Consider the following 14,503-nt stretch of genomic DNA (forward strand, 5'->3'; position numbering starts at 1 on the left):
ATTTTGACTTCTTTACCCGTAACGAGTCCTCCAGAACAATTTTCCACCTTGTACGATGGTTATTATTTCTTTACTTCTATTTTTCAAATTTGAGGTGGGATAATGGCGGCTTCTCAAGAACACCGAGGTAGGCGATCTTTTGCACTAACGAACAGAAAACTGATGGCGAAAAATAACCAATCAGAACCTCCCAAAAAAAAGAATTTGCCTAAAAACGGAACTTCGTGGTTCTGCGCAGATTTACCAGTCAGACACGACATCTCAAAGTGGAAAAAAACTCGCTGAAAGCGAATTTTAGCAATCAACACAACTTGACGTAGAGACATGATTGGCTAAAAAATACAACGGTTTTTGATACATCGGAAAATCAACCAAAAATCGGAGACTGGGCGAAACGCTCAAGGTCGCAGAGGTATAGGGAATCCCATAGCGAAAGCAACGGAACGATTGTAATATCATGGGGAACTCCGTTCCCATGACAACATGGGGAACTCCGTTCCCATGACAAAATGTGTTTGGAGTTATATCCTCCCATTAGACGCAATTTTAAAGTGGTGATAAAAGATCCCCCTGTGGGAGATTTCTTCTGTTCCCATTCAAAAAAAAATTTGAAGCATAAGGATATAAAAGCTAGAAAGCTTTTTTTCGTGAGTCTGAACGAATCTTGGTACATTAAATGTATTATTAAAAGAACTTGGAACACAAAAAAGATTTCGTATGTGTGTCGAGTGACTTTCAAGCGGGCCTTCGGAAAACGTATGTTTGCAGTCATCTCCGAATGTTTGAAAATGTTTAATGTCAAATGTATATAAACAGAAAATTGGAACGATCTTATGAGCTCATCAACCAAACGAGTGTACAACATTTATGTAGTGTTTTCCGATTCAGTTTTATAGATTGTCGTAGACTCTGGATTCTAGCAAGATCACGCACTGATTGATTGTCTTATGTTCACAGGGCCAATAATCCAGGTGCAAGCTGTCATTAAAGGACAGGCTTCTTTGCCTTGCGATATCACACCACCCATAAAAAATGATAGTGTCTTGCTGGTCATCTGGTATAAAAATGGAGAGACTGCAGTTTACAGGTAAATTGATTCAAAAGCTTTCCGCGTTTGGATTCAAGTCCATGATTTTTCTTCTTCTTTCTTTCTCATTTAAATGTTCAACTTGCTCCATTTAATACGAGCATGTGCCAAAATTGTGTGTATCAATACGCATTCCCTTAACCGTCCAGTTTTTATAGTCTTAAATGTGTAAAATTACACTCTATAATTATAAGTATATGCACAAGACATTTAACTCGTATGAGCCGAAAATTAACAATACTTAGAAATGTATGTGTACATACTATGAATCGTTTTTAATAGGAGATTTCGCTTCGATTGTCCCTTAAATTGATGTTGAACATTTACTGCTGTTTTGAATTTTATCGTTCACAAAATCGAAAATGTGAATTTGGCTGAATCGTGGCTCTAAAAATTAAGCTATCGTGAACCAGAGGGTCCAAAATACCTAAAAAATTGCAAAAATAACCTTTGGTAGCAATTGTGAGTCTTACAATGCGGATGAACGGACGGATTCATCCTTAAGGACTCTTTCTATATTTATATTTTTACGATAAGCTCATGTTCTAATTTCGTCATTTGGTTGATACAGCATTGCATTTAGGTAAAATTGAGTTGTTGCTTGGTTTCACCCTAAATTGTTACTTTTTTGTGTCAACCGACAATATACTTTCACGCAGATTCGCTTCCAGGAGAAAAAATCTTTGTTATATTTCTTTGATTTTAATAATGACCCAGAGAAAATCGAAAGGACCCGAGAAAAAGGGTTTAGAGGTTACGGGACGTGAGGAGGTGGAAGATATGTAAGTGAAGGGAGATTTGTTACGATTGCGGTGCCGCTCAATGGGAAGAACTCGACTTCGGTGGTAAAAATAAAAGCGGGGAAAAAATTGTGTCAACGTATTTCCCCGAGAAAAAAAAAAACGGGAAGCCGAAGACGGGGGGAGGAAAGCGAGGCGAGAAAAAAGGACGCGGCGGGAGGGAGGAGAAAAAAAAGTGAGAGAGAGAAATTCCAATTAAAGTAAGTCTGAGACAGATCTGAGAGCTGTCAGAATGGGCATTTTCTAATTTTCTTGTCTCGCGGATCCGGAGCCAGGGCTCCAAGCAGTGGCGTGGCGTGAATTGCGATGTATCGATTGTTTTGCCATTTAAACCTATGGTAAAGAATCGATTATTATGGTGTCCGCTGCGAACACCCTATTTATCGATCCTTTTCCATAGGTTTAAATGGCATAACGATCGATGTATCGTAATTCACGCCACGCCACTGGCTCCAAGTCAGGCGGGGCGAGGATGAATTCTTGAACTGATAACCTCCTCCTATCCGGGAAGGTATCTAAAACCAATCAGTTGTAAAATCGGCTCGTTCCACTCCGCTTTTTCAGGCGTTTAATACAACTTTTATCACTCCCATTCCGATAATATTACATTCACGCCGGAGCCCGATCGCTTTGCGGGAGTTGGGTGGCATCGGTCCAAGTGAACTTGCCACCCCTTCACCCCGCACCCCTCCGCCGGCCCTCGCCCGAAAAGCCTCAAATCCCAAGATGCGTCCACCAACAATCTTGCTCCTGGTCCAAGGTTGGAACACCCCGAAAGTGATTAAGTCCCCAATAAAACAGACAAATTAATATTTAATTATAGCGGAGGGAGTAAACGAGTTCAGATGCGAGATAAATGGGCCGGGAGCCAACGACTCGGCTTCCAGTCGATGACCTCGCTAATCTGGTGGATGCATCTTTTGTCGATCGACCTTTTTCTTTCGGGAGGGCGTAAAGCGTCGAGCGGCTCAGGTTTGATGGATTAAATTGCAAGGGTTAATGAAGCACTTCGGTTGAGTTGACAAGCATTGTATTGTGCACTCTACGTCTCGTCGAAGGATTTTGGCAGCGCCATTCGAATACCAAGGTATATCCAAGTGTCTCCTTTCCTCCTCTACCGTGCCAAGGAAGAACATTGTATGAGCCTTCAGGCGCTGACAAATTTCTTATAAAAATATTAATTTTCGGGAAATTTGTAAATATTTTCTTCCGAATTTTTAAGGGAAGGTGATTGCAAACAACTCTGAAATTTAACAAAATTCAGAAAAATTATTGTAACATTTCTTTAAAAAAACATATGCTCATTGAAGGAGATTTGGCAACGTCCAAATGTTCATAGTTTTTTTTAAAAGTTTTTTATAACTTTTTTAGCGCGACTGCACTATTGATAAATGATAACGGCTTCAACGAACATCGACCTAACTTCAACATATTTAGCCTAATCTCCTCGCGTATTCAATTTTTCTACGGAGAGCTAGGCAAAACATTTTGACCTAGATTTTCTTTAGTATATCTTTTTTTCATCCAGAGACAATTTTCAGAAACATTAAAGGCATTCTCTTAATTTTTACTAAACAAAAAGTTCGATCATAAAATATTAATAGAAATCAGGCAATGTGAACAGCAATAATACGGATTCCGATTAAATACGCCCATAATGGAAAACGTGGTAATATAAGAACATTTTGTTTCCTCACATAGTTTAACATCTAATATGACCAACATAATTGGGCTCGATCATAAAAATTAAAGCAAATTATTTTGAATATTCTGGTTGGTCTCAACAAGCTCTCTCGCATGCATGTAGGTAACTTATTCACACTGAAGACTCGGGAAATATACAGTGGCGTGGCGTGAATTGCGATGTATCGATGGTTTTGCCATTTAAACCTATGGTAAAGAATCGATTATTAAGGTGTTCGCTGCGAACACCCTGATTATCGATCCTTTTACATAGGTTTAAATGGCATAACAATCGATATATCGCAATTCACGCCACGCCACCGCGGGAGATATACTCCGAAACTGCTCACCACCACGGGAACACGTCGTATTTTACTAAGTAGGGAGATGGTGGTGAGTACGGTAAGTAAAAATAGGTAAATCGACGCCGATACATCAGGGCGTGGGAAGAAAAAGGAGGAAGAGGTTAAGTTAGTTCCTGCTGACGTTTGGAGCGTCATCCGCGGGTATTAACCTGTGATTAATGATGGCTGAAATAAAGTCGTCCGACGTGCGGTTTGAATATATTACTCTAACAATAACGGCAACTTTGTTCCCTATCCGCCGAAAACTTTTTCTTTACCCCCCTCCCGCCGCCCACCCGAGCCCTACCGCTTAACCTGGGATAAAGATAGTGAGCCGAAACTTCGCCCCCCTCGCCTGTCTCTTAGGTACCGCGACAACTCTGTCAATAGTACATTTTCCTACTCCCCCTTCTTAACGGTTAACGGTATCCTTCCGGTCGAGGGTATGCAAAACGCCCCGAAACAATATCCCGGACTCTTTATCTTCCGAACACCGTTTGCATCCTTGTTCCTGTTCTCAAAGCCCTTGTTGGCCCCCGTTTCCAAATTGCATTGCTAAATTTTGACCCTCTGGAAGTTGGCTATAGATGAATGACTTTCCTGGAATGCAAGCGTTGTTGCTTGATCATGGATTACTGAAAAAGTTGGTCAGGTAAGGTACGAGAGAGATTGTCGGCTGCTTAGGATATTTTGGAAGGGGGGGTGTCTAATAAAATAAGGTATTCGTATATTAAATTGATACTATACTTCTTTAAGGAATTAAACCCTCGATCCGATATAGTCAAATTGAATTTTTAGTTTTTTGGAGGTCAAATTGGACAGTTTTCGTAGAATTGCCCAAATCGACTGTAAAACTACCAAACCACGTATCTTAGTTTGCGACGTTATAGACCCCCTGTCGCACTTTATTTTTTAAATGGAAAACTACTCAACGTCGACTCTTGAAAACTGCCGTGTTTTCTTTCTCTTTGCGAAGAAAACTCTGTGAAAATTTCAAGAAATGATATTGATTTGTTCTCCTTTCAAAAAATAAAATGGAAGCGAATATGTTTAAACACTGCAAACGAGATACGTGGTCTGGTAGTTTCGCCGTCGATGTACGTTTCACGCCAACAAACTAGTGACCCTACTGTGTTTGGCGCAATGCGTGAAGTATTTCTGCAGTCTTGTAGGCGCCAATATGCGGTCCGCGCCGACCGGCTACCGCACTGAGTTTGCCGCAGTGCGCGAAGTATTTCTGCAGTCTTGTAGGCGCCAATGTGCGTTTTCTGAGACTCGCACACTTTTTTACATCCAAAATATTAAATCAGCCTCTTTTCTTTCGGTGCATTATCTGAAGATGTACTTTTTATGATCTGCGGTCATATTCCCGAGAAACGTTCACATTTACGAATAACATTAAATCGTCGGCGTAGAAAGAACAAGAGTCGTGAGCGGTACGAGGCCATCGGCTTCCACGCGCGTACGAGGTATTGTCAAGAAAACTGAGCTTTGTTAAGGTTAGCTTGCTCGGTTGGCAGCTGACGGGGCGGAGACACAGGAGGAGCACAATGTTCGGTGCACTTACGGCTCAAACTTTCGATTCGGAGCGTGCACCCTGCACAGTTTCCACATCAACATGAATGACACGCGCCTTTGTGGCATCGATAAAGGAATGTTCCTCGTGCAAAGCGCGGTAAGCCTGATGGTAAAATCTTGTCTCTCAGCTTGACAAAGTCTAACAATTAAAATGGGTTCAAATATCCTCCGGAGTGTTAACAACAATTTACTCTCGTGCTCCTGTCGAGACCGGGAACTCGCGCATATTCCGCCGTGCTAAGGAAAAACACCGTATGAACATTCGAGAGTTGCCAAATTTCCTCTCAGAAAATAGTTATTTTTTAAGAAAGTTATGAATATTTTTGCTTGAATTTCTCAGGAACTTTAGGTGTAATTGCAAAGAAAATTATCTGAAAAATTGGAGGAAAAATATTTACAAATTTTCGGGAAAATTCGTGATTTACCGAAGGAAATTTGGCAACGCCTGAAGGTTCATACGGCGTTTTTCCTTAGCGCGGCAGTATTCCGCTCCGTGACGGGGCTTTATCGAAGAGCTTGGACTAATACGGCGGTCCCGTCCCGCCTACAGTGAAATATTCATCTCCTTTTTGACAGCAAGATACGCCCGTCATGTCATTTCCTAATCTCGGTCTTGCTAAAGAATATAACGGAAGCCAATTATTACGGGAATGTTTCGAAACAACAACCTGTTTTACCTGCGATCGCTTTCCCTGAAGCCGTGACAGTTTCAAGTTTCGTCTGATTTGCCGCTCGCCAATTATTACTTCATTTCTAAAATTCGTTGGTCTTGTTTAGAGCTCTATTGTATGAGGTCTGAAGAATATAGTGGGTGCCATGTCTCAATTATATCGTAACAAATTAACACGTAGACCTTAGACGTAACGATGGTCCAAAAGAATTAATAATCATTTATCTCTGAAAGAGACGTTTCTATATTCACTGAAAATATCTAATATGTCAGTTTGTTGATTTTAAGTTAAAGGAAGGCATAGAACTTGATTTGAGGCGGTTTAAATATGTCATAAGGACGTATTTATGCGAAAAGGCGCTAAACGCCATTTCCAAACTTCTCAGTAAAGCAAGTTTGACTAAAACAATTGGCGTTTCCGTACTAATGGACCGATTTTGGTTTACTTTAGCTTGTTTGAAAGCTGAAGAGTTCCTCTAATTACGTACGTTGCCAAAATTAGGAAAAAATGCATACTAAGCGAGATATAGGGGATTTTTGCACGTAGGTCCATTTGATTTAATGCGCTAACCCGGATTCCGAATTAAATCAAAAGGCGCTATCTCCACTTGAATCACTTGATTGACGCGCGCGCGGCGAAGCTTGGTGGAAACTTGGTGAAATTTAGGACCGGGGGTATTTTTGGACGGGAAACTCGAATTTCGGGTCAAATTTTGAAAATTCAGAAATCCAAGATAGCGGACATGGCCTAAAATGCTATCTCGGCCCCTATCCAGCCGATCTTGGTGAAACTTGATATCAGGGGGTATTTTCGGACGGGAAATTCGAATTTCGGGTCAAATTTTGAAAATTCAGAAATCCAAGATGGCGGACATGGCCTAAAATGCTATCTCGGCCCCTGTCCAGCCGATCTTGGTGAAACTTGGTATCAGGGGGTATTTTCGCATGGGAAACTCGAATTTCGGGTCAAATTTTGAAAATTCAGAAATCCAAGATGGCGGACATGGCCTAAAATGCTATCTCAGCCCCTGTCCAGCCGATCTTGGTGAAACTTGGCATCGGGGAGTATTTTCGGACGGGATACTCGAATTTCGGGTCAAATTTTGAAAATTCAGAAATCCAAGATGGCGGATGTGGCTTAAAATGATATCTATTTCTTAAAAAAACGCACTACACGTCTAGAATGGCCGCCAATGAACCTGCGTAAAGCGCACGGGCCGGGTTGTGAAGGCCGGAGGTGGTGGGAGCCCAAATATACCTACCTAACCTCAATCTGCTTTCCCGCTGCATCTTGCCAATGTGGATGAGATGTGGAAATTTCCACGTTTGTAAACTTTAAATATATGGCACTCTACACGGAGAAAAAAACTCGTGCGTGGGACCCGAAGTTTGGGTAATATGGATCTCTGAAGTTTTCGGATTGAGCATCTGAACACTTTAGGTCTAGCTGTCGAGGTTCGGATCACACATCTGAAACTTCAGTTCTTACGTCTGAAGTCTTCAGGTGTGAGAACCGAAGTTTTTCGGATGTGAGAACCGAAATTTTCGGATGTGAAAACCGAAGTACTTTAGATGTAAGAACTGAAGTTTCAGATGTGTGATCAAAACCTCAGCAGCTGGACCGAAAGTGTTCAGATGCTCAATCCGAAAACTTCACAGATCCATATGACCTAAACTTCGGGTCCCACGCACGAAGTTTTTTTCTCCGTGTACGTTCACAATACACCGCCTCGTCGAGGTGCGTGGTTTACCTAGCAGCGTCGGATCGTGAATTCCCTTCATGTGCTGATTACCTATGTTAAAATTTTCGTATCTAAATAAAACAATTTCTGTTGTCATTTTGAGCCCCTAATACCGAACTTCACACAAACGATTCAGGCATTGAGCTATTGTTGTAGGCCACATCCGCCATATTGGAGTTTAAAATTTTAACAATGAGGTTATTCAGTAATTTTTAATTTTTGCATTTTTTTGGAGGATTGAGTACGCACAGTTCGCTGGAATTTTCTCCGATTTTTTGAAACATTATTAACCCACGGAAAACAAGTTCGAAGTTGCGTATTCTGAGCTCCCATTTAAACTCGCGTCTCCGAGAAAGTCAAGATGGGGCCTGACGAACCCCTAGGTGACGGTCACGCTTTTGACCACGTAATCCTTCCAGCGCGCTCTTAATACTCATGAATTTCTAAATACTGTTCCGATTCCAATAAAGTACCTAACAGTGATTTTAATGAAAATTAAGTGATTCCGATGGGTTCGTTAATTTGTTCGCTCGTTAAAAGCCCCTTGTCCATGTCAGTGCACACTGACATCGATCGAGCCAGAGGGAACGCACGGTCGATATGTGACCGTCACTCAGGGGACGACGTCTGGGATTTTTTGGCGATGCGCGTTTAAATAGGAGATAACATTTTAGGCCACATCCGCCATCTTGAATTTATGAAATTTTAAAATTTGACCCGAAATTCAAGTTTCCCGTCCGAAAATACCCCCTGATACCAAGTTTCACCAAGATCAGCTGGACAGGGGCCGAGATAGCATTTTAGGCCATGTCCGCCATCTTGGATTTCTGAATTTTCAAAATTTGACCCGAAATTCGAGTTTCCCGTCCAAAAATACCCTCCGGTACTAAATTTCACAGTTTCCACCAAGCTTCGCCGCGCGCGCGTCAATCAAGTGGAGATAGCGCCTTTTGATTTAATTCGGAATCGGGTTAGCGCATTAAATCAAAGGGAATTACATATAGTTCCTTTTGATTTTATTCGTAATCGCTGATTCCCTGTTTTGCGATTTTTCAGGGGCTGATTCCAGGGGATGAAATTAGTATTTTGGGGGCATATTTACGTGTGAGAGCAGCCTATTACATGGAGAATCCAGATCCGTTAAAAACTGAAATTTGGAAATTTGGCGCTTAGTTCCCTTTCGTATAAATACGTCCATAAGAAGTTCACTGCCGTCCTTCTTTTATTCTTTTCCCTTCTTTTTGCCTTCCTTTTTCTTTCTTCTCTTTTATGTCAATAAGTTACAATCTACTCTGTTGTTCGTATTTTCCACATCATTTTATCTTTGAAAACAATGTGATTGTTTCTGTGATCCAAGAAGTTTCACAATAAATAATAGAATAAAACAAATAATAAAGTACGCAGCGCACAGCGCTGCAAGGCGTGTGCTTGGAGCAAAGAGCACAAACCTGTGCAGTACAAAACGCCTTCAATTAGGACTGATACTCCGCACTACGCAGAAGTTAAAATAGTTGCTTGTTGCCTCCTTAAGTAACTCAAGATAATTGAATGCTGCTATTCCTATTTTTATTCTTTTAATTTTTGACAAAAATCGTTAATACCTCCGAGAATTTTATTCATGCTCGGTACTTGAGAGCTTTCCAAACATGGTTTAGTGTTTAGTAGAAGAAAAAGAAGAAAAATCAATGTCGGGTATCAGAAGTTAGCACTAGAAGCTTTAAATAATTAATTTCATAATTACATTCCAAGAATTTTACCATGTTACAACTCGCGTTAATTTATGCTGCAATGATGGACAACGTAAACATAACCTAAAAACTACATTAAATTAAGATATAAAATTGAATGAACTCCAAAATTCCTTTTTTTTGTAAGAAAAAATAAGAATTCAGTCGATTGTCTTTTATCAGATGGACTCCATTTCGCAATAAGAAACTTAATATCTGACTCAGCTCAAAAACAACGAATGTGCTTTTAGTTTTCCTTAGATCATAAGTGTGTTTACGGAGCTTTCTAATTTCAAAATGTCCCTTAGATATCAGCCGATTGTCAAATAAATGCGATACACTATAACTTCATAATAATTTCTACTTTTTCAGATGAGCCCTTCCGTCCAAATAAACTCATGCTAAATAAACTTAAAACTAAGGCTCGCGTGAAAAAAATTGAATTACGCCCTCACATCAGCAGTGGAGTGGGGAGTGGGGATGTGTGTGTGTTACGCCAGAAGTGCGTTGAGCCAACCCCCCCTCTCCCCTTCCGATTTTCAATGCTCCGGCGGGCTCAATGCCGCCGCCGCCGCCGACGCGATGCATCTTGTTCCGACTTTTGGGGCCCCTCGGGACGCGAAAAGTTCAAAATTTAGATTAATGACGCGTGCGTGACATTGAACCGAAGGCACCTGCATTTTTGATAAGCTTCGAAGGGCTCCTACTCGTGAAGTCATCAATTAAACTCCCTTACATCGGGACCTCCCCGCGAATATAGTGAACGGGAGACGAGAATTAAATTAAATGTCAGAGGACCCCGATGGATCATTGGAAACGTTTCACGAAGCTTGCTTAAAATTTTATAGGCCCCCCGCTCTTTTTGAACATAGTTTTTCAACCGTTGCCATGTCAGAAAAATTATCCGATTTTCTCGGTTACTCAGTAATACGAATAAGAATGTATGTTTATTGATGTGCATGATACCTGATGGATGAAAACTAAAAAAACGAATTTTGGCTCCAAGTTTTAAAATTCCGGGTTTTTTAAGGAAATGAAGAGACCCTGATTGACTGCAATTCTTATCGAATATTTTTTACAATCGAAAGGAAAACTACTGAAAATTTTGAAATCTAAAGCCGATTATTCTTTCTTCCAAAAAATAGTGAAATTCCCGTTTTTCTCTCGGCAACTTCTTACTTTTGCAAATTTTTCCGGCTGAAAGCAACTTCAGTTGTTACCAGAGATCAGACGTTAGGTTTGCTTTGTCCTTCGCTCCTCTCTTGTCAGGTGCATTCCAGCCTTGCCGAATCCACACAAGTAAGTCATGCTTGTGGGCGAGTTTTTAATCCCTGCCGTGCATTGATAGCGGGAATTTTGAATACAACGCATTTCTCACAGGGTTATATCGAACTCAACCAATTCTTCGTCGCACAGTGGATCGAGTTCATTAGAGAGGTCGGACATGCAATTTTTGACTAAAACTTCAAATTTAGATGTTAATTTCGTCAAACATTAAATTTTGAGGGGTGCCTTCAGTAGAAAATTTCACTAGGAAACCAAAGAAACAACTTTTAGAACCTAAAAGTTTTGTATGAACGGAGTTATAGGCGTTTAAAGTTTCCAAATTTTGTCCGACCTCCTCTATTAATCCACTGTGATCCTTGTCGATCCACCGTGTGTCGCACGGGCTTTAGTAGATGGAAGAGTGAACCTCAAGAAGGATGGGCAGTGCTAGATTGTGTGTCTCGGTCTTGATTTTAGTAACTCTTTGGCCCCCTTGAACTCCATCTAAGAGATATCTAAAATCATTATTTGACCATTTATTTATTTTATTTCTTTAATTATTTTTTTATTATTCTTGTAGCGCCCAACCACACTAAAAACGCGTGCGCCTCAGTTTTTAGCCTCCACGGGGCACAAGAGACCATAGGCTCGACGGCACGGAATTTGAGGACACAAATAGAGTATGAAACGCACGTTGCACAGCTTGCAGCCGAGTTCTTTTGTCATTCGTTGAACAATAAGAGAGCGAGCTAGAGGCTCAAAGCGAGCGTGGGAGCAGAGCGTTTGGCTTTTGGTCTCCCTGCTCATCCTTCACTGCTCACTGCACACGATATAAACTGGTCGCGAACTTGGGCCGGCTTTCAGGCCTTTATTGCGACCAACAATAGTTATGAATTAGAAATACCTATGATATGTTTCAGTGCATCTTCCCATTAGGCGCTACCGCATCGGCCTCTGTGCTGTCCGCCCTTGCGGTCTTTTTCAGCCGTTGTCCACATTTTCCGCCACTCTCTCGGCTCGCGGACTTCGCGCCGGGAGAAACAAGATGAACCATAAACCACGATGCGTCTGCAGTTCCGCCATTATTGTGTTCTGCGTGGACTCTGTTCAGAGGCACAATTGAGTATACATGCAGGCGCGGCTGAAAGAGGAAGTATGGGTGCCCCATGTCCTCCTCCCTTCAAAGGTCCAGAAGCTCTCATCTGCCCTTTTCTTTCAGGAAATATGCGTTTGGAAAAAGTTCCAAGGAGAGAGAATGCAAAGTTTAATTTATCCCTAGAACGGTAGACTCGAGTGGTTTGGACTCTTACATGGGGAGTTTTGCACACAAAAAAACCCTACATTCTTATTTGCGATGCCCTAAGGCTATTAACGTACCTACTCAAATCAGGGTGCCTGAAAAAGCAAAGGAAAGATGAGAAGAGGGGGAAAAATGTAAGAGGAAAGAGGAAAAGAAGAGAAAAACGAGGAGAATAAGGAAGTAAAAAAGAGGAATGAGAATATGAAGAGATAGAAGAGGAAGAAGTAGAGACGGCGAACAGTGAAGGAGCAAACTCCTTCCCTACCTCTGCTGCAAAGGTAGAAGAAAAGGAAATAGAATAAGAAAAGGAAGGAGAAGAAAACGAAGGAGAAGTAGCAAAGCAATATATTTTTCCTCTTGTTTTCCTCTGCTTCTTCTTTTTTTATTCTTACTCCTCATAATATTTTCTTTTTCTTCTCCTCTTTCCTTTCTCTTTCTTATTATCATTACTCCACCTTCTTCTTCTGCTCTCAAAAACGATATAATCTGTTATGATTATGATAGAAGTATTAAGCTATTGCACTAGGTGCTCTTTTTCAAAACTTCCCATGTAAAGTTTTACTCGGATCGATTCTGGCGACATTTTTTCATGGAAATCACGAAAAAAACCCATCTCTCTGGAAAGGAATAGAAACCTTTCTGAACCTTTAGAACCTTTCTTTGCCTTTCTCAAAGAATAATGGAGACAAAAATAAATTAAAATGAACAAGTTCGATGGGTTCTCCGCTCACATCACTTTAGAACCTAAAATTTTGGAGGGGATGTAGAAATGAAGTCGAAATCTGAAACACCCGAATAGAATCAAAACTTCGGGATTGCCGTAGTTAAACGATGAGAGTAGAAGCCTATGACAATCCAGCTACCTCTTATACTGACTGAACAACGAAAAGATAATCCTGCAAATCCAAGGCCCAGTTCTGTCAGTCAAACAATAAGCCTTTAAGGCCCACCAACGCCTCAGTTTAAGGCGGACAAACAAACCAAGGGTCAAGTTTTTGGTAGGGAAATGCAAAATTGAGGGTCATTAACAAACGAGGAACGCGTGCATCAAACATAAATGCTTTTTACAAGAGGCAATAAATATTAATAACTGCGCTCGTCCTCATGATTCATGACTCTATGCCATGGTAGAGTAGACTTATTATATGTCGAAAGAAAAGTCAGTTTTTGATTGATTCTGAATAACACCACTCAATTGCTTAAATCAATTCATTCAAATGAAAACTTTCATGAGCTTTGTTAAGAGCAGATCGAATTCAGTTCAATCCTTCGAACTTTTAATATTTTGCTTGAATAATCCTTCATGAGCTAGAGTTCTAGTGACATTTAAATCAATAGGAATAAGGACCTCACTCATTTACATTCCGAAATGTATGTCGAATATCGTATTTTTACCCCCAAATTCCCGATGGTAACAGTATGGACTTCTTCACGTTTTATCTATTGATTTTTTCTCTTTGACCCCACAAATAAAGAATTATCTAGTAGACTGAACCATTTAAGATAGAAAGATGCAGGAGTATAATCAAGCATAAGATCACGGAAAAAACGTATATTCTCCCCTGGTTTTTTTCACATTGTTACCATTAAATGAATATTTAAAATTCCAAATTCACGTGCCTTGCATAAAATCCATCCAGATCCCTACGTAAACTATCATTAGAAATCCATTGAACTTACGGAAAACCATGGCAGCCGCTTGTTCCCAATAGAGATGGGACGATGAAGCGAGTGAACTATCTAACTCAAAACTCAAACACTTGACAGAGCAAAAATTAAGTCCTCGAAGGATGAGGAGTAACCGGGGGGGGGGGGGGATTCGGAGGGGGGAGGAGGGCTTGCTCGGGGGGGGGGGGTCATGAAAGGAGGCATGTGTCGAGGATCTGGAATAGCTCGCTCATCCTTTTGTATTACGTAATAGCCAATTAAACAACCCTCGAAATACGAAATACACATCTTGCAGGAAGATAAATGAACAGTTCGGTTCCTGCTCCCAGTGCAAAGCGACGTCTATCGCGGGACTGAGTTGTAAATGCAAACAGTCGCGAGGTGAGGCGAGGGGGCCGAGGGAGGTCGCGAATGGGTCTGCAGAAGGGACGAAGCTCGCGAGAGGGAGGGTCCGCGGAGAAGCAGAACTCAGAGTTCAAGCCGAAGAAAATTATCGTTAGTATTAGCTAAAACAGAGAGGGGAATAGTGTTTAAGCCGAAAATTTAATATGTATCTTGATATATGTAGATTATAAACTTAATATCCCGGCACACTTGGTAAATTTCTGTTTGAATTACACCGCGAATGTTTGCGCGCT

The 14,503-nt window shown here is 41.0% G+C and overlaps 1 protein-coding gene across 2 annotated transcripts in view; it reads left to right on the forward strand.

The window, feature by feature from the left end:
• The window catches only part of side-VI (sidestep VI), a 597,055-nt gene that overhangs the window by 480,785 nt on the left and 101,767 nt on the right, over positions 1-14,503 (forward strand). For both annotated transcript variants that reach the window (XM_072300563.1, XM_019052193.2), the window contains one exon: positions 958-1,087. In XM_072300563.1, coding sequence (XP_072156664.1) covers positions 958-1,087 — 130 coding nt within the window. The remainder of the gene's footprint in view (positions 1-957; positions 1,088-14,503) is intronic.

Source organism: Bemisia tabaci, chromosome 5, assembly GCF_918797505.1.
Source record: "Bemisia tabaci chromosome 5, PGI_BMITA_v3".
NCBI classification, from domain to species: Eukaryota; Metazoa; Arthropoda; class Insecta; order Hemiptera; family Aleyrodidae; genus Bemisia; species Bemisia tabaci.